We start from the raw sequence: 20,245 nt of genomic DNA, 5'->3' as shown, positions 1-20,245 counted from the left end.
TGTCTGGACGCTCTACTCGAACAGCTCACCAACACCTACGCAACTCACAAGAAGGAGAATTAGAAGCTCTTATCTCAGTTCGACCACTGTTGCTCTCTCCTGGACACTGCATATGGCATTCGTTTGCAGCTTGTAATTTGCACCCCCACTGAAGTGTGCATCTGTATATTGCCTTATTTCCTTCAGATGATTCAAGTCATCGAACATGTCTCGCTTGCTCCGCAGAAAGTGCAGATACCTGTGAGGCAATGCCGTGGTGACTGTTCAATCTGGCCCAAGCTTCAGCAGTTCTTCCATGGTTATCACACAAATCCACAATTACTCTTTTATCGTCGAGCAGTAAGTTAACCACATCTGTTCTTCCGCTTCTTGCTGCATAGGTAAGGGGTGCACAACCGTCTCGGTCTTGAGCATTAGGGTCTGCATCGCACTCCTGCAACATATACTGCACTATTTGAAGCAAGCCATCGCTTGCCGCCCAACTGAGTAGAGACTTCCCACCTGGATTATCGCATTTATTTACGTTGGCGCCGCCTTTTTCCACTAAAATTTTGACTGCGTCCAAAGAGCTTGGTGGAAGCAGCGTCCATGAGAGTGGAGTCCAACCATTTTCATCTTCTATGTCGGCATCGGTTGGACATTTCTTGACCAAATATTCCAAAACTGACATCTTCGCATTTCCCTGCCGCTGAGACGCGAGATTACTACTTGCTGCCCAGGAAATCGCGTTGCGACCAGTCGTGTCTTGTGCAGCAACAGAACACTGCGCATGGAAAAGTCTTCGGACAACCAACAAGTTCCCCCTGCTTGCAGCATGCGACATTGCATTTCTACCTTGGTTGTCAACGAGATCGATATTTGCAACTCGTAGAGGGACAATTTTATTGATCGCGAACTCGTTTCCCTCCTTTGCGGCGTGAATTAAAGCGTTGCAACCATTTCGATCAATTGCATTCACCACCCTCGTATCATGTCTCAAAAGGGCCGTGATCGACTCAGACGAGCTCCACCGAATGGCTTCGATGATTGCTGTGTTACCCGAGCGACCGGTCTGGTTGATATCTATTCCATGCTGACCAAGAAGCATATCGAGAATCCCGAAATGGTTGTATTGTGCAGCCAGTATGAGAGGCGGACTTTGGTCAAACTTGCACAAATTCAGGTCAACTCCTCCTTTTCCTAACAGCAAAGAGACGACATGTTCGAAGCCTCCCTGTATCGCAACATGCAATGCCGACATTGATCCTGCCTGTGCGCCCCGTTCTAGCAACAGTGTCACTATTCCGCCTTGGCCTTTAGAAGCTGCCCAGAACAGGGCCGTCGACAATGACTCGTCGGAGATGTTTGTGTTTTCCAACAATACAGCAAGACGACCTGGAAGGTTCAGAAGCGCCGCGAGGACAACTTCATCGACATCCGATAATCCAGGCATCTGGGTGTGGGATGCATCAGATGCATAAAGGTACCAGTTTCTTGTGACAGGGCTATCATGTTGCAAAAGTTGCATCGCGGCCTGGCAAAGTTCTTTCGGCGCCACGTTTTCGCTTTTAGAAAAGTGATGGGCCCAGTTGGTTGCAGCATAGTCATAAGCCGGAAATGAACATGCTATTTGCGCACAAGTACGGTCGTCACAAACAAGATCCTCGCGTAATGCCGGCGTTCGGAGCTCAAACAAAGCTCCGAATACTTCCTCTGCATCGCATACCTGTTGCCTTCCAGCCGAAACAGGGCTTCCAGAGGTTGCTGAGCTCAGTCCATCGTTCTGGAACAAATCCGTTGAAAGGTCCTCGTGGAGGAGGTAGTTGATACAGGACTGAGCCATGAATAAATGACAAAATTTCTCAGTGAGGGAGTCGTCGTGGAACGCCAGATGGAGTGGGCCCTGGTGTTTCTTCGAGAGATACCCTTTCACAGTCTGATGCACGAAGTAGACGTGAGCATCAGTCGATATCCTTATCAATGGCCCGAGTTTGTGACGTAGGCTATGTTCGACCACTCGAGGATCCTCCCGATGGGACACCGAAAACACCTTGTGCCGATTCGCAGAAACCAGCAGGTCGACCTCTTCAAGGCTCGGTGGCCTGATGGACGCCATCATCAATTGCAGATAGCAGCATTGACGCTCAGAGTCATCGCCCGAAAATGATGGAAGATATCTGGCATACGCATCTTGAAGTTTTGCTGGAATATCAGCAAGTTGTGCTTCCACATCTTGTTCATGGTAGCCCGAACCGCTTTTGAGATGCTCTAGAACAACTTTGAGCCATAGAAACGAATTCTCAGCAAGTTCGGTCAACCTCATCCTAAGTTTTATTCCAGTTTCCTGCGACACTATGGCCAGTTGTTGTAAGAGGTCTACCTCGTGCTTGATGAATAGCCTGATATCATTCCTGCTTCCTTCTGGACAGGTCTCGAGAGGAATATTGTAATGACTTAACGTCGCCTCAGAGGCGCTCCACAGCGTTTTGATATACGGACGTCCACTGATTACGAACTTGATTGTTCTTGTCGGGGACTTTGGAAGTATGCTTCTTCTCTGGAGAATGCTGAGGAACTTGGTCAGCAAGCGCAGGCTCGAATACTGCTCGCACTCGTCCAAAGCATCAATCACAATAAAACATTGCCTGTGCGCAATTTGCTGCATAATCGTCTCGAAAACTTTCCAAAGTAGTTCGAAAGGTGGATCTTGCTCGAAAGACACTGACTCGTATCTGGCTTTGATGACTTCGATTAGACTGTTGTAAAGACCGAGAGCGCGGGAAATAAGACCTTTTAACAACGTTTGTGCGCCTAGCTCGCCATCGCGGTCACGGTCGCAGGAAAAAAAGAGGACGACAGAGTCCGGTCCGTGCGCCTTGGGGTCCAATGGATCGAGTTTCTGCAGAATTTCTACCAGAAACTTCGTCAGGACTGATTTGCCGCATCCCGCATAACCGGTCAACCAGAGAACAGCCGATTGTGGATCTTCCAGCCACTGTTGGTACTGTTTTGTTGTTGTAGACCAGGTGCAAGTGCCAGCCAAGGGCTCATCACCCGAAGGTCGATCCTCAAGCCTGAACAAACGCACGAGTTTCTGCTGAAAATCTGCATGAGAGGCACTATCATTGGGTAAAGAGGACCCTTTGAGTGGTGTGATCGAGACCTTGGGCTTTAGTTCAACCAACTCTTGAAGGATGCGATCATTGGTGTCAACGTTCTGGGTGGTTTGATGCAGCACGAGGACACCGATGCTATTGTGGATCTTTGAGATTGTTTCTTTCACTTTATCATCCTTTGCCAAACTTTTAAGTGCTTTCAATGCACGTTCGACCCGCGATGCACCGGCTGCTGGTATGGTTCGATCAAGGCATTGTTGTAAAGCCCGAACTTCGTCTGAGATGCTCTCCACAAGTCTTTGAAGATGTTTAGCGATTTCATCTGGAACATGTCCAGCTTGTGCTCGAGCCCGAATACTTCGAAGCGTGCCTGTGAGGAGAGGGAGTCCGTCGGTCAGAGATCGAAAAGACTCTGGCACGTCCGTTGTCTGCGAAGTGAACTGGCTAAGTCGCGTTATCACTTTGACGCTGAGATCGACCAGAGACGCGATAGAAGCGACCAGACCAATCGCGGCGGCCACTTCAGCCATCCAGATTGCTCCTCCGAAGAGTTGCCGCAAATGGTCCCAGAACTGTGGATGGATGTGCAGAAGCAGAGCTTGAGGTGCAGTAGCACTCCAGTTTGAAACACTGCTAGCACTGGCACAGTGCAATCATGTTTAACGTGAGGTCAAAAGCGTAAGGGATTAGTAATGGTGATCTTAATCTTGTTGTTGTCGTCGTCGTTGTCATGCTTGCTAACCTGATGTTGCGAACAAGCCCACGCTTCACATCGGCGGAAGAGATGTTGAGGAGCGCCTATTCTGCAACGTGGTGCCAGCATTTAGCGCCCGTGGCGTTACCAAGCCCCTCATCTTTTGCTTAGTGTGACAGTCACGACCAACCATTTCACACATCTGTGTCTTGCTTCTATCGAAGCCATAGAGGGTCATGAATCACAATGCTGCTAAGTCGAAGGTACAAGACCTGGCACTGTATTGGACCAGTCCGTGACCATCCGTATACCTCACGAAGATATGGCCATTGCTCTAAGCATAACATGAGGTGATGTGATTTTGATACAGCATGTTTGTTTGTTTGTTTGTCTGTTTGCCCACGATGTACTAAGCTGGTCGTCCATGTACCTTGGGACAAGCTCACTAGCCAGAAGCTCTATCTAGGTACGCCTTGGTCTAATGCAACACCGTACCAATGCAACACTTTTTTTACTCCAAAACACTGCTGGTTATCACAATTATTCTGCTACCACACCACCAATATTTATCGCAATGCCTTCAGAACACGATATCAGCTTGGCTCAGGCCTGTGACACGTTGCGCTTGGGTCATTTACCAGTATTCGCAAGTGCGCAGCCGCCCATGGCGTAAACTACAGTACCCTCAGCCGTCACCTCGGTGGTCAGCAATCTCGACGCGATGCCAACGCCCACAGGCAAATGTTGACACCGGAACAAGAGGAAGAGGTGGTTCAATGGATTCTTCGCCCAGAGGCTCAAGGAAATGCTGTCAACCACGCGCAGTTTCGAGAAGTGGTCGTTCTTGTTAGCAAGATCGTCAATGGCCCTACTAAGATTGGAAAAGAATGGATATACCGCTTCCTCAAACAACATCCAGAGGGTTAAACAAAGATGGGCTAGAAGCTTGATCATTCGTCCGTCTCGTCCCACTGCACTTTCAACGTAGTTTACCCTCAGAGGCTCTATCTCCTAGGGTACTTGCTTCTCTATGGAGCCCGTCTCCTTAGCCAACTATTGCGGTGAGGCCCATATCGAAACGCAGGCATGAAAATAGAACATATTGAGCCTGGCTAGAGGTTCGGCAGAGCTGAGGCCCCCGTGCCGCATAGTATTACCTTTCGCAAGAGGTGCTAAACTCCAGCTAAGGGGGTATGTCTTGAGTCGATAATCGATCCGCAGGGCGGTAACGCATCATTCTGGTAAGCAAATCGCCCAAGTATTGAATATCTTCTCCAGAAAACTCCACCTTTCTCTCTCCGTTGAAATAAGTTTCACGAAGCCAGCTTGACAGGGTGCCTCCATCTACCTCATCCTTGCAATCGCCCACAACCACCTCCGCCTGCTGTATCCATTCCTTCGGCACGTCTCCAAACACTGCAATCCACTCTAGTACCAAGGGGGCCTTCGTCGGCATGAAGCCGTCGAAAGGCGGCTGTCCAGTCACAAGCTCGAAGATCGTGCATGCTAGAGACCAAATATCCATCCGCAGATCCCAGCTCGAATCGAGCAGCGTCTCTGGAGCTCTGAAAATTAAAGGGGTGCGGACCTTTGCGAGCGACTGATCAGTCTGAAGAAATGCTTGCTCAAAATCAATAAGCCTTGCATGCACTTGCCCATCGACATCCGGTAAGGGGAACGTAGCTGGCTCCACGATTTGCCGTGGGAAGCTGTTCGTAATCTGGTAACCAGGCCGTGCATTGATATCTAGCCCGAGTGGAGGTTTCAGTTCTTTCAAGAAGCGTGGATCCGAGAACTGTCCCTCCACATCCGAGACCAGGATATTGCCGGTGTAGAGGTCTCGACTTTTTTAGAACATGAATCAAAGCGCAGTAAAGACACTACTCACCACCATGTGCAATACTATTTGAATGGAGGCAGTCCAACGCAAGTGTAACTTGTTTGGAAAGCTCCCAAGCTAGACGTCCCGGGAGTCTCGCGTCCCTACCGTATCGAGTAGCAAGGGCCGGAGCACTGACACCATCGACACTGAAAACGAGGCACTGATGCCTACCATTAGGGCCGTCGTGGAAAAAGTAGTCCGTAAGCTTGCGCAAGTGGCATTGACCCGCATGCTGTGCTGAAATCGAAGCAAGGTGTTGGAGAATTCGGGCTTCATTAGATCTCTCGCTGATCTCTGCGACAACAACTTTAAGCGCGGCGAGTCGAGACTGGATCGAGTCGTAGGTCAGCCATACAGTCGAGTAGCCACCCCATCCGAGCTTCTGTAGAACGCGATACCTTCCAGAATTGAACGTATCGTTGATGTTGACGGGGTGATAGCCACCCGGACGATATCTTTCAAGAGATTCAGATTCAATGTCGCAATAGTAGGCGGGAACGGCGTTAGACATCGCATACCCAGAATTGTGGCCATTACGATACAGGTGCTGTGGGCTTGACCGCGTGCCACATCTTACTTTGTGCGGCATGTCATCAGAGGATGCTGAATGGTCGGATGGTACATTGGCACGTCCTCGAGTGCTCCTACTGTCGAAAGATCTGCGCCCTTCTCGCTCTCCGCAAGCAAGTGACCTACCCTTGGAGGCAGGAGCTCACCAAGACAAGAGAGACAGTAGCGACCGTTTGAAATGGATTGGAGCAATCGATTGAAGGCTCTTTTGTGACGACGTAGGCATCAGCGAGAGCCCGGTACGTGGTTGATGCCTGAGGCAAGCTATACTGTGACATAGTCTCCTTGACTTCGTTCGTACACCGAAGCAGTGAAGCCGGCCTTGAATATTGGTAGATCGCTTGCAGGGAGGAGCACAGGTCGTACACGGCAGTGCCTTTGGTGGCGAATGCCTCAGACGATGCTGCGAACAGATACATGAATGCCACTGCACTCTACATAGTTCAAGTATCGCCAGGATAACAGGCATGGAGGCAAATCTAGCCTGTTGCCTCTTTCTCAAGGTCCTCCTGTTTTACACTTGACCAGTCCAGGCTGACTGCTCCCGGTCACATTCTTGACCCCTCACTCGATGTGCGACGGCTGCCCCTTAGATGCCTTCACCACGGAGCCGACGAGCGAGCTGCATGTCTTTGGATTGAATGGCGGCCCTCTTGGCGTGGATAGCACAAACTTGCGTATCCTCGAACAAGGCACAAAGGTACGCTTCAGTGGCTTCCTGTAAGGCGCCGATGGCCGAAGATTGGAAGCACAGGTCTGTCTTGAAGTCTTGCGCGATTTCTCGAACTAGTCGTTGGAGAGGCAATCTGCGAATGAGGACTTCTGTCGTCCTCTGCGCACACATACTGCATCAGCACGTGCTTGCACAAGAGCTATTTGCGGATGTACCTGGTAGGGTCGAATCTCGCGAAGCGCCACGGTTCCCGGCCTATATCTTATCGGCCTTTTCACTGGATCGAGCCCGAGTCAGTGGCTCAACGTTTCAGAAGTCGCGATTGTCTGTCCGGTAGAAGTGGAGAGAACGTCTTTCGTTTCGTATGGCACAACATCGCCAGAAGGTCGGTCTGTTGCAGTACCGAGGCTGTGACAATGCTAGCTCAGGTTGGTGACAGCGTGCAGGAGGAGGCCTATAAGAAGCCTCTGGAAGTCATCGGAGAACGCTTTGCAGCGTGGTATGGCAACGCTTGGTAGACGAAGTGCTTAGAGCCCATCAGAGGTCGTGGGTGCGCGTCAAAGTCCAACAGCTGCTTCAGCTGACATCGCTGGGTTGCGAGACCTGTGGACTGGCTCTACGTCTGATGATAGCGTGCCGATGAAGAATATCGATCCTTTCCTGGGGACATTTGATTCCCCACCACTCCTAACAGCGACCAGTTCTGCGGCGTCGGCTTATGGTGGCAGGCAGGGGCGACACAACCTGCGGTCAGCTGCGGTTTCTCGTGGTACCTTCACGACGTACAGCACCCACTTCTGGTGGACGGCATGCCGTGTTCCTTTGATTGGAACACGATGTCTAGACCTGTCAACCGCTTCCCAAGGAAGCGTGTGGCATAAAGCTGGTGAGTGGAGTCACGTCCGGTAGGGTAGCTCAGGTGGACCACTTCATGGGAAAAGTGCATCAACGAAAACGGCTTGGACTTTCTCCTGGCACTCTTGTGGAGGTCAGCAACAACATCTGGGAGCCATGTTCGGGATCTCTGTCAGCAGAGCACTATGCCATAGCTTCTGGTGGGATTACGGACCATGGACCATGGACCACCATGCTGTGGGTACAGCCTCGGATTCTGGTGGGTCATGGCCTCATGTCCGTGGCTGGTGCTGGCGTGTTTCAGGAGCTTGTGGCACGCTGTGGCCGGTCTCGTAGCCGTTCCGCTGATGCCATGAGACCTTCCCGGTGGCTAGCAGGTTTTCACATCATCAACCCTGGCCATACAGGACTGATCCCTTGGTGTCCCAAGCACTCTGAAACGATCCCTTCAGGCTGACGGCTGTTTGCGCGCCGACTTGAGAGCCTTGATCCGGTTTCCGTACGGTCTCGTGAGCCCACGAGGCAGACTCAACGGGCGCGGGCTGAGGTCAGTGGTTTGATCCACAATGCGGCACACACAGTAGTTGGCCTCCTGGCGCGTAGGGCAAACCCGCTTAGAGCCTATTGTTCGGCGCCGACGGACGTCAGCTTGGAGCCATCCTCGAGCTGCCATTGACAGACCGGCACTCTGAGCTGTCCTCTTATGTAGCTGACCAAGGTGAGAGGGACAGATCATGATGACCTTCAGCAATCTCAAGCTCGAAAGATCGTAGTGCTCAAGGTCATGACACCGGAGGAGCCAGACAGGCAAGAAAAGCATAAGCGCGGACGCAGAGACAAGTTCCTGGCTGAGTCGTCCGCTTAACCTGGTGAGACGAAGCGAGAGGGAGCGACATGGTCCGACCAGAAATAAAGCCACGTGTACTGCATGGCAGCCAATCAGGTCTGGATGGGACGCGCAACCGAGGCTGAGCCAGCCTGGCCAGTTCTGGTCACTGCAACCTCGAGATCCAGCATCTCTCCCGTTCGCATCTGGCTCCCGCGCGACAGGATTTGGTGTGGTTTAGATTGTGCGGCTAGGCTGGTGACGTCTCGCACTGCTCTCACAGTAAAGGTCCCATGAGCGGCCGCGAGACTGGTCGCAGCGGGTTACAATGGTTTCACAGCATCAGGGACATGGTCCATTGGAGATCGATGTTACACCCACAGCATGATGCTCCACTCCCCCATCAGAAGCCATGGTATGGTGCTCTGTTGACGGAGACCCTGAATGTGCCCACCAGATGCTGTTGCTGCACATCGGCAGATTGCCAGGAGGAGGCTGTCCTTATGCAGCTCATAATGCACTTTTCTCATCTCCACCAGAGCCGGTTGCTGCACAGGGTCAGATGCCACCAAAATCAGTGTTGTATGCAGACCTCCATACCCCATGCTTTCTTGCGAAGTTCCAACCAAAAGGAAACAGCATTCTACCCACCAGAAGTGGGTGCTGTGCGTTGTGAGGGTACTACGAACAACCGCAGCGGGCTGCAGTTTGCATCGCCTCAACCTGCCAGCATAATTGGTGGTCGCTGCCATCGACGGCCGCATCCGCGGAGACTCATGTTCTGGGTACTGTCGCACCACGGCCAGAGCGGTGTTTTTGATCTATCACCGTCCTGGTCGGATCAACCAGGACAAGACAGACTCTCCTCCTGCTCCGACTCATCCCGGACACGAGGGCGACAACGTCGCCGAGCGTCATGAGGAAAGTGTGCGTTCTCGGGGTATGTCTTCCCCGTGGTGACATCGCTCCGCACGCCGGGCAACATCACCTTCTGCAACGAGGCCGACGGCGGTCCGCCATGTGTCACCGAAGACCTGGTATGGGAGACGGGGTGTCGCAAGATCCCGGACTCGAATGCCAAAGGCGACGTCGGCAGCAGTATCAAGGTCGGCTCTTCCCCCTTCCAGATGTCCCCACTCCAGATGCCCCCCCTCCAGATGCACGATCCGGATGCTAATGAAGGGGTCCAACAGCTCGTCGGCGACAGTGTGTGCACGGTCTTTTTCGCAGAGAACTGTGGTCCCAGCGTTGACAGCATCAGCATCGGATGCGGCATCATTGCTGCGCGCCTCGCATCGCATCCTCTTGTTCCAATTCGATGTTGCATCGCATCGGTCGTGCCTCTTTCGATTACATCCGATGAATGACGTAAGTGCAAGTATAGGCGTGCCAGGTAGGTGAAGGTACAGGCGTCAGCCAACCGGTCGGTCATTCGGCCAGTCAAGTCGGTCGCTCGTGTGTATGCATGCTCCCTGCAATCCTCACTGGCGAGTGAGTGCTATTCAGCGTACCACAAACCCCTCGCCAGTCGTGACGAAGTCGCTTTGGCCGCTGGGATAGCTTGATAAAATGCGCCCTCAGCCTCGCCAGGCTGCATATCTTGGCACAGTCGAAGCCAACCAGAGGCTGTACGCCGTCTTTGCCGAGGCGGCTTAACAATGATCTGCAGCTAGCACCGATGGTACCTTGCATCTGAATCGTCCTTTTGGAGATTCAACCCTGTTTCCTAACGTTAAAGACGATAATGAGTAAAAGATTCATGTGGAGCAGCCCGTCGAGGCGAGTGAAATGATACTACTTCGTCTAGAAAAGGGGTGATTGTGGTGATAAAAGCTCGATGATGACATGATGTAGACAGAGCTACAGGTAGGTCGGCATGTTGCCTGGGTAACGGTTATTTTTATTCGAGATTCGGCGAATGGGAGTTCATTTTAGCGATCTTAACCCTAGTTCCGCAACGGCGAGTAAACTCATAATATTTACGATGTTGGAGTCGGAAACAGCACCATCATCTACCCTTGATAGCATAGGATTGGACCATCTGAAACATAAGTGCTTGCCTGCGGACCCCAGTGATTCTGTTGACCAGCAATGTGACGTTAGGCTCGCGGCACCACGTCGAGTCACCGGCAGAGATGGTCGAGTTTATACCGAAATCATGCACTATTCCAGCAACCGTCCACCGGCCGATTATTGGGCATATGGATATCGGTATGAGCTACAGAGCACGAGCAAGAAGAATAAACCCATCGTTTGGTTGTGCAAGGACTGTCTGAATGGAAGGGCGCACTCTGTTGTGGCGCATACAATCAACAACTCGGAGCATATCCGCAACCACCTCCTCGACAAGCACACGATTGCTACGGGCAAGAAAGAGACACCAAAGAAGGCCAACAACATTGCCAACATGCTCGCCAACATGCCCAAGAACCATATCCATGAAGAGATGGCCGACGCTGATAAGAAGGCGATACGAAAGCCTCGCTTTGCAGCCGCCCTTGTCGCTGTCATATGCTGTGCCCATCTTGCCTTCGCCATAGTCGAGAACTGGACCTTTCAAGCCTTTGTTGCCACGCTGACGGATCACGCTATCGAGCTTCTACCTACAAGCCATAGTACGGTCAAGGAATGGGTGATGGCAAGCTTCAAAGAGAGGCGCACAAAGATCAGGGCATGTCTACACCATTCGAAGTCCAGGGTCCATCTATCATTCGACCTCTGGTCGAGTCCAAACGGCTACGCACTGGCTGGGGTTGTCGCTCACTTTATAAGCAACAAAGGCCAGTCTCAGGCAGTGCTACTTGGCCTACGGAGAGTGGAGGGCAGTCATACCGGCGACAACATTGCCGAATGTGTTTTGTCAGTGCTGAAAGACTATGGTCTCGAACCGCGTCATCTCGGCTGCTTCGTACTCGATAACGCGACCAACAACGACACCTGCCTTCAAGTCATGGCGGACGCGTTCAGATGGCCAAGGGAGGAAGCTATTAGACGGCGACTACGTTGTATGGGCCACATCATCAACCTCTGCGCGCAAGCCTTCCTTTTCGGCATAGAGATGGACGTCTTCGATGCTACCTTGAAGGCTATGGAGAATGAGATTGAGACAGGCGAAGTACAGCTATGGGAACTCAGAGGCCCCGTAGGCAAGCTCCATACTGTCGTGCTTCATATTCGTAAGAATCCGCAAAGGCGGGAAGCTTTCAAGAATGGCAACGAGAACTTCGGTCCTTCCGGGCTGATACCCAGGCGCGATAATAAGACACGGTGGAATTCAGCCTACGACATGATCAAGCAAGCCATCAAACTACGGGAGAGAATCGAATTCTATTGCTTCAATCACAGTGAGGAAAGGGTGGGTGATCAAGGTCTCACAAGCGCACAAATTCTGACTTCGGAAGATTGGTATGTCCTGGTGCAACTTACGGCCTGTTTAGAAGCCTTCAAGTCGGCGACGATGAAGTTACAGGGCGCTGCGAAGGACGCGCAATTTGGCTATATGTGGGAGTCAATACCTTGGTTCGAATCATTATCACGATCGTTGAAAGAGATGCAAGACACTCATCCGTTGGAGACAACTTTCAAAACTACACTCATTCAAGAGCTGGGAATCCCGGATAACGATCCCATCTGGCGGCCTGGCGATGACCCCGCCGTTGAGTTTGTTACTGAAGGCGTGAACCAAGCGTTTGCGAAGTTAAAAAAGTACTATGATCTCACCAATCAGTCAGTCTGGTGGTACGCTGGGTTGGTGATGAACCCTACCGTCAAGTGGGCGTATCTCGAGCACGCCTACCGCAAAGAACCGCGCTGGCTGGCGACTTTTCAGAAGCGACTCAGGGACCTGTGGAGAAAGCAGTACAAGCCGGACAACAGTAATGCGAGAAATACGAGCGCGCTACTCGGTCAAAAGCGCAAATTCGATGAAAGCGATTTCCACGACGACCTCTACGATTTCGAGAAGGAAAAGGCGACGCTGAGTGTGCTGACTGATGAGTATGATATTTACTGTCAAGAAGCGCCTGTTCCTCGACCGACGCCAGCGATGGAGCAAGGAGTGGATAAAGACAAGAAGCAAGAGGCCTACAATCGACAGCTACGTGGTTTCATTATCAACTGGTGGCTCAACAACTCTACTCGCTTTCCGAACCTCTCGAAGCTGGCATTTGACGCTTTATCGATACCAGCAATGTCAGCGGAGTGTGAAAGGACGTTTTCAGCTGTGAAAAGGACCATCAGCGATGACCGTGCCAGCCTTGAGCCTGATACTATTGAAGCACTGGAGTGTCTGCGACATTGGCTACAAAATCCGTTGGTGGAGTGAGCTCAAGGCCATGCTGACTAATCACTGTATGCAGGGTCGGCGAGGGCGAGTTGGATGTCATCGAGGAGGGAATCATCGCATCTGCACCTGGGGATGCGATGTGATGCTAGCATTCATCGCCTCCCAAGGTGCAGGATGCGATGCGATGCGGAGGTTGACAGCGCTGAATGAGGGTGAGGAGCCAAGACTTTGCTCGGCATTGATCGACGGTCACTCTGAGATGCTCGAGAACGGTATGCGACGACCCCAAGTTCAGAGTTTAGCTTTCTGGCAATCCAATTCTTGGTGATGGCAGGTCTGACAACCAGAACCATGCCATCATCTTCTACCATGGTGAATATATCCAGCTTATTGATGCCAACCAGAACAACTATATAGAAGAGTGTTTGAAGATCCGAAGCGTTCTTGCCGAATCCGAGGAAATGACAACCGAGAACGTCTCTCCATATACACCTAAAATTCAGCAACCAAATACCAACCAAGTGGCCATCCTCGGTGCCCATGAATACATTCGCTCTGAGAACATTGGTGTCCTGGCCGTAGCCATGATTAGATCATTGGCGGAGGTCGGTATCCTAAAACTTACGGGGTACGTGAATAGCATACACATCATTCTGATAAAATGGTCTGGTCTGGAAGTATCCAGCGGAATACTGCATACCATCGTGTCGTCACCCATGGTTCCAAGGTAGTTTTTTTGTGGGAACGCAGTCCATGGTACGCTCCCCATCTTGTCACACGACGAACCAGCGGATCCCGCCCTGTGCGACAGATACCAAATCTGTGCTACCAGCAGGGAGCCACTGGCAAGACCTGGTCGGCGAGCGAGAATGCTTTGCTGGAATCCTTGTTGAAACCGTTGACGTCGTGCGTCCGTTTCCTGATCTGCTTTCCTTTGAAATTAAACATAGTGGGAATGGCAGGATATCGATAGAAGGCCATCCTGGCTCTGTCAATAAAGGTGAAGTGGTCATACACTTGCACTGGCAAACTATCATGAGAAATCGAGAACACCAAGATCTGTCCGCTCAACGAGGCCGCTCTCATGCAATAAGCCGAAACCACAGGGGACGCGTGAGACGATGCCGCCGGCCAGGAGTATGGACAATATTTGTGGCTGGATATCCGGCTGAGGTGGAGGTCAAGAATTGAGACCTCGCCAGGTAGAATGGACGACCAAAACGTCCACCCGTAAAGATGTATCACCTATGGTAGTCTTGTAATATGAGACAGAGTTCGCCAAGACAAGGCACTCGAGCGCCAGGCCAGGCTACTCACGCCAAGAACGAAAAAAGGACTGGCTGTGTATAAAATAACGATAAAAGGAAGTGAAATCGATCACGAATCGATTTATGTCACCATCTCTGCTTTTCTCAATGCCTTCTTCCGTAACACTTTGTCTTTCTGCCTGGATGATCGAACTGGGTCCAGAACCGATTTTGTGTCCCAGCAGTCATTTATTTGCACATGGGTTGGTGCTTCCGGTAGGGCCGTGATGTCTGATGGCTGCCGTGACATTTGTGTCGATCCCACAAGGCTGTTATGACTGGAAGCATGTGGTCTTCTTAGCGTATGTTTTCCAGAGCTCGACCTTGTGATGTTGTGCGCAGCACCTGAAGGCACCTGCAGGGCCTCCGAATGTGAATATTGCAGTGGTTCATGGTCCGTTGAGCTGACTTTGGGTCCTACCTCCTCTTGGTGCTCCCGTTGTGGTGGATGGGGGAACTGTGACATCGCTGGCAATTGAGCATTCATAGAAAGCATGCTTGTTTTTGTGTCGCGTTCCTTGCTGGCGTACTTTGCACCGTATGATCGTCTGTTACCGATGACGAAGGTATAAGTTGAAAACTCTTCGACGCTTGATAAGGTTGGCTGACATGGGAAGAAATTGGAGAGGTTGCCATGACGAGAGAACGATCGTGAAAAGTTCCTCACAATCGGAGACGGACTTGTTGGCTCGTCGATGAATGATACCGTGACTCCGTCTCCGTTGTTTGTGGCTGCGACCCTCGTGCTTGAGTAATTGAGATCTCGCCGCTGGTAGACTCGTTGAGCATTCGGGCTGCTGAGCATTCTATATATGGAGGGAGTCTCATTTGCGGTCGTCGTTTGAGTAATTTGGCTGATCCGAGATTGAGACCGATCTGTCAAGGTTGAGAACCATTCAAAAGGACTCTTACTGCGAGCTCCTGCTCTCGAATTTCCGTCGCCGTCTCCTGTGCCGAAGGCGTTCAGTCCATACTTTGATCCGGTCAAAGAGAGATACTTCGAGTGCTCCACAACCCGGCCTCGCCTCACAGTGACTTTCCGCTGAGGCAGGCCTTCATCACCAAACGTGTCGACAAAAGCAGCCTGCCGTCGGCGAACGATCCAGCGTCTGAGCACGAATGCGAAAGTCCCTAACACCACGACGGAGCCAATTGCAATAATGACAATCCAGACCCAGAGCGGGAGGTTCGTCTTAATAAGAAGGCTAGACATGGGGAAGTAAGTGTGAAGAGCTATGTGAAGGGTCGAAGAGTGGTTGAAGATAAGATCAATCGAGTCTCGACACTCATGCTCACAGGTGGAAGACGTCCGAAAGTTTGGTATGATTAAGACTTGTTCGATATGGACCCCAAAAACGGGGTGGAGAGGTGATAATGTGGGTAAAGCCAAGCTTTGTATGATCCCGGACCTTCTAGGCGAGGACTTTCTTGACCGCCAGCGATTTCAAGGTCAAAACGTGATGTTGAGCTTTCTCAAAGGAAAGGAATAGTCTGCTGGACAAGGTCTGTCGGTAATCTGCTCTTCGCAAGGGAGAAAGATAGTTACAAGGTTTGCCATGGCCTGCTGGTGTGACAAGATTGGATGATGGAGTAGAAAGCATGGTCTGGCAGCAGAATGGAGTCATGATGCAAATCTATGGAGTCAACCGCGAATGTTTTCAGGAAAAGCGGATTCAAACAACCACTTTTCAGACATGCAAGAGTTAATTGTGTTCTCGGCCCATGTTTACCAGGAATGGGTGATTTGAGAGAGCTGGTCTGAACACCACCATGAAAGTTAAATGGATAACATCGATAGAGAAGTGCTTGGCCAGCGAGTGAGGAGGCTAAGTGCAGAAGCAGCAAGAGCAGGTGACCGGAAGGGGAAAGTTGCATGCCATTGTTGACCTCATCGCTGCAACAATCCTAGATTTCGAAACGAGATGTTGACAACCGGCTGTTTGCTGCGGGAGTAAAAGTTACGACGCAACTCAAGCATGCTCGTCTTGGACTATCCTGGCAAAAGTCGAGATTCTGGACAGGACAAAACAGCCTTCCCCAAGGTTTGTTTTTGAAACAGTGGATTGTCCCTTGTTGTTTGAAACGAGTGTTGCGGAGAGTATTCCTGGTAGGACGGGCGCTAAATCCACACTTGTGTTTCATCGTATTCAGCAATCCTGAGCATTCGTGTGTGTTTGATTGAATAATCATAGCTGCAGGTATGCGTGCGACCTGTAGCTGTCACTGGCTTCACCAGACTCTTGCTACAGAACAGGACTTTGAGTACCCTTCATCAGGAGTCTTCGCACCCCTACCCTTGGGCATATCTGTGTTCACGTGTCTAGGACAAACAAAATTGATCAGTGTTTTGCTTCTTGTGCTTGTATTCTCGATGGCGAGGGTCTCAGTCCTCCTAACGACTCCACCTTTTGAGGTCTTGTAAGCTGCTCTGGGCCAAGTTGCCTCATACTGATTCTTTGAATGCCGCGAGATTAATGCTTGCAAGTCATGTCTACTGAGCAACCTTGTGGTGTTGTCTGTTCCGATGGATCTCATCAAAGTGATTGCCGACACTGGTAACCCAAATTGCGAGTTCGACATATTTCTTCTCCTGGCACTGATCGACAAAGCTCAACGTCAATATATCAGACAAAGTCCGGTCTAACTTTCCGTCCTTCGGTTTTGATCATCCTGGTTTCACGATGAAAAGCATGCGACTTAGTCTCGGTCCCCCTGTCACAATAGATCTCAGTACGTGGTTGATCAAGCAGCTGTCAGCATAGCCGTTCAACTACTCTCATGTGAACCTGGTCGACACAGTGATTGGGTTTCAATATCGAGCACGTCAGTCTTACGTTCAATTCCCTGCAGTGAATGATTCCAGTTCAATTGTTCGAATCCCTCACGTTCTTCAGTCTCAGTTCTGAGAACACCAGCGCATTCAGTCGTCGTGGTTACAGAAACGAGCCTCAAGGAAAGCTTGGCTGGGTGTTTGAGCATGGACGTCAGCTCATCTTTGCACCAGAGGAGCTATGGCGCGAGACGTATAGCAACTACATTCTATCCCAGAACACAATATTGTCTTCTCGTAGGTGTCCTGGATTAAAGACAGAAAGTATGTCTCCCTCTCACATTGAGTTTTTAGGTAGCATTGAGCAATTGACTCTGCAAAGAGGCGTCGTCCTTTTGGGAAGCATAGGGATGCAGGCGACATGGGTTCAGTGTGCGGCACAGTTGTGCATACTGTAGCGCCCAGGTTCGTGAACTCATGGTAGTGTAGACGGGAGCCGGTGACCCGCCGGAGCATAGCTTGTTGCTTCGTCGTGAGTCGAGCTTGGAGATGGGCGGGCTGAATTTGCCGCAGTCCCAATGTCATATTTGTGTTTGATTGGTCTGCTGTGGTTTTAACTGCCGCCCTGCCGGCCGCCCTGCACTCGCCGGCATCCAGTGTCCGCACTGATGAAATGCTGGCTTCGAGGAATCTGCCCTGGACTCACGATGCTCTCAGGCTCTGCGTAGCAAATGCAGGCTTCTCGTGGACTAGCTGCAGTACCCAATGTGATGCACGTATCGTTGCCTAAACACTCTTGGCATGGAACCTGTATCTCGACCGCCAATCGACCGTGACATTGCAGGTTCTTTTGTCAGACAGAGGTGTGCAGCCTAGCATCTACTCGCACCAGCAAGACCGAGTGCCCGCGGCAATGCTGCAGGGAAGAATAAATATGTCATTTGCTCATCTTGTGACCGAGGAAGTACAGTGCTCATGAAGTCACACTTTTCTGACTGCGAACATTCGCAGCATTGCGAGCCACGTAGCTCCAGAAGCGAGTCGATCGGGAGACGGTACAAGAAACGTCGTCTGCTACCCTCGCCCTCGACAAGCAGCTCTGCACAACACCAGGTAGGAAGGGCGCTGCAACAGATGAAGATGTCCTACAACTAACTTACCTTCCGCAGATTTATCAACTATTCAAACCAGCCCTGCCAAACTCCCAGAAGAGGTCGCAATCTGCCCCCGACGGTTCTGCGATTAGTCTAGATTCCTCTTCCGACGTTGGGGAGTACACGTGTCGTCTGCAAGGACAAAAGAGAAAGAGATCTTGGCCGATGCCGAGGGTCGACTGCGCAGGCACCGTATATCTGGCGTCGCAGCAGACGAGGCTGACGCCACTGGTCCTGGTCCTGGTCCTGGTCCTGGTCCTGGCGACTGCAATGAGGGAAAAGGCACGGAAACCTGTCGGCCGGTAGCATACTGGGCGCGCACTGGACGCTGGCCCAAGACTTTCTCAACTATGAGTCGGGAACCGGGTAGTTCGGCGAAGAAACGGCCATCAAGTTCAAGCTACACGCAAAGCTACAAAGCTGGAGATGCCCCGAAGACTCACTCTGCCGTATCTGAGAAAGTTCTGGCGGGACATGGAGTGCACATAGACGAATTATAGGGCCTACCATACGTGCAGGAAGAGAGCAAGTCATACTGCAAACGCCTGTTACAAAGTACCTATCCGGAGCCACAATACACGGCATTTCCACTGTCTAAATTCTTATCAGTGTGGCAGCGAGTACAAAATCGTAACGAGGCGAGGATCTGTCGAGACCTCACACCGTTGCTGGTGCCGTCACCGGAGCTGCTGTCGATCTGTGGCCAGCAAGAGCTCGAACATATTGTGGAAGACATCGACACAGAGTGGGTGAGGTGCAAGACGCTCGGAGGACCCAGACCGAAACCTGATCTGGCGATCGGAATTGCCGCGTCCGCTTTCGGCGAAGAAGAGTTGGCGAAGCTGCAGAACCACACGGCGTTCGAGCGCGCCACATTGTTCACCGACAACCTTTATTTCCCGTTTCTGCTTTGCGAGGCTAAAAGCGTGGATGTGGGGATTAGCAGCAGCATGGCGGTGAATGCCATCGTCCAGCTTTGTCGTGCTGCCGACGAAGCGCAAGTGGTGGATTTGAGCGGACGAATCCTGGCGTTCTCGGTCTCGCATGACAACGAACGGGTGAAACTGTACCGCCACTTTGTCATCATCGACGGAGAGAAGATGGCCTTCTATCGTTATCCCATTGCTTCCTTTGTGTCGAACTTTGAAGAGGGTCAAGGCCGGAAGCGGACGCACGACTTAGTGCGAGAGGTGTACCACACATTCTACCCAGCACATATGAAACGAGTCCATGATGCACTGGCGGCCATGGAGGATCCTCGGAACCTGTCGATGACTTCCAGCGTGGACATGGAGGAAGCCGGATCCCAAGAGCTAGACCCGCTCTTGGAACTCTTCATAATCTAGGGGAAAGTCAACATCTGCGACCACTTAGAACACAACACACGTCCCTCCGGTGTGACACGCGCCTTGGTTCAGGACTGGGCATTCGAATGCTACCAGGCCAAGCACTATACTAATAACCTGAATGACGACTATCCATTCCGCTGTCCAACATGTGAGCACAACTTTGAGTATCCAAGTGGTTTGCTGCGGCACGTTGAAAGCAGGACCTGTAGCGATTCCATTCCAGGAAGTCTCGACAAGATGAAGCATTACATTATGAAAAAGGTTAGCGACTATACTCGTTCTGACACATCATGATCGTCATGATGAAGCCCCTTCGCACAAAGCAGCATCGAGATAATGTCGTGCTGAATGTTCGGCCGCGAGTGCCTGCTGGTTGTGGGTCTGGGGGTATTGCATGAAAGAGCGATTTACGATTACATCATATGGTTTTCAGAAGCGCGAGGATGAAGGCTTGCCTTGCCTCCAATAAACACAAATTTCCAAACATTTTCCGATCATCGAAATTCCGTTCACCTGACACAAATTTGTCACGTCTTCCTGTTCATTAAACGGTGGTGTGGTTGTTCCCATGCACCTGATACCGACCACTGCAGCTCGCAGCCCAAAGCTGCCATATCCCTTGAACCTGACGTTCTACAAACACTGATTGTACACGCCTGTCAGTTATGCACATTCTGCTGAATCAATCTCTACTTAACATATCGTATGTTGACACAAATTCAAACGAGATTACCTCCGCAGCAATGCCAGTATCAACTTGTCAGTGCGCGTCTCGTCCCACACCC

The 20,245-nt window shown here is 51.3% G+C and overlaps 4 protein-coding genes across 4 annotated transcripts; 1 reads left to right on the top strand and 3 right to left on the bottom strand.

Moving 5' to 3' along the window:
- Nucleotides 1-196: 196 nt before the first annotated feature.
- Nucleotides 197-4,162, bottom strand: PMZ80_011139 (uncharacterized protein; the record flags this gene model as incomplete). The annotated part of the gene is made up of 2 exons (XM_064879527.1): nt 197-3,734; nt 4,158-4,162. The coding sequence occupies 2 exons, from the start codon at nt 4,160-4,162 to the stop codon at nt 197-199; spliced, it is 3,543 nt and encodes a 1,180-aa protein (XP_064724701.1).
- An 810-nt stretch (nt 4,163-4,972) lies between these two features.
- On the bottom strand, nt 4,973-6,182 carry PMZ80_011138 (uncharacterized protein; the record flags this gene model as incomplete). The annotated part of the gene is made up of 2 exons (XM_064879526.1): nt 4,973-5,628; nt 5,678-6,182. The coding sequence occupies 2 exons, from the start codon at nt 6,180-6,182 to the stop codon at nt 4,973-4,975; spliced, it is 1,161 nt and encodes a 386-aa protein (XP_064724700.1).
- Nucleotides 6,183-14,269: 8,087 nt separating this feature from the next.
- PMZ80_011137 (uncharacterized protein) lies at nt 14,270-15,400 on the bottom strand (the record flags this gene model as incomplete). Its single annotated transcript, XM_064879525.1, has 1 exon — nt 14,270-15,400. The coding sequence occupies one exon, from the start codon at nt 15,398-15,400 to the stop codon at nt 14,270-14,272; it is 1,131 nt and encodes a 376-aa protein (XP_064724699.1).
- A 3,061-nt stretch (nt 15,401-18,461) lies between these two features.
- Nucleotides 18,462-19,457, top strand: PMZ80_011136 (uncharacterized protein; the record flags this gene model as incomplete). Its single annotated transcript, XM_064879524.1, has 2 exons — nt 18,462-18,560; nt 18,612-19,457. The coding sequence occupies 2 exons, from the start codon at nt 18,462-18,464 to the stop codon at nt 19,455-19,457; spliced, it is 945 nt and encodes a 314-aa protein (XP_064724698.1).
- Between the last annotated feature and the right edge of the window lie 788 nt (nt 19,458-20,245).

Source organism: Knufia obscura (genome assembly GCF_036327395.1).
Source record: "Knufia obscura strain CCFEE 5817 isolate CBS 148926 chromosome Unknown scaffold_26, whole genome shotgun sequence".
Lineage (NCBI taxonomy): Eukaryota > Fungi > Ascomycota > Eurotiomycetes > Chaetothyriales > Trichomeriaceae > Knufia > Knufia obscura.
The sequence above is the reverse complement of the archived record's forward strand: the minus strand, read 5'-3'. Positions and strand labels throughout refer to the sequence as shown.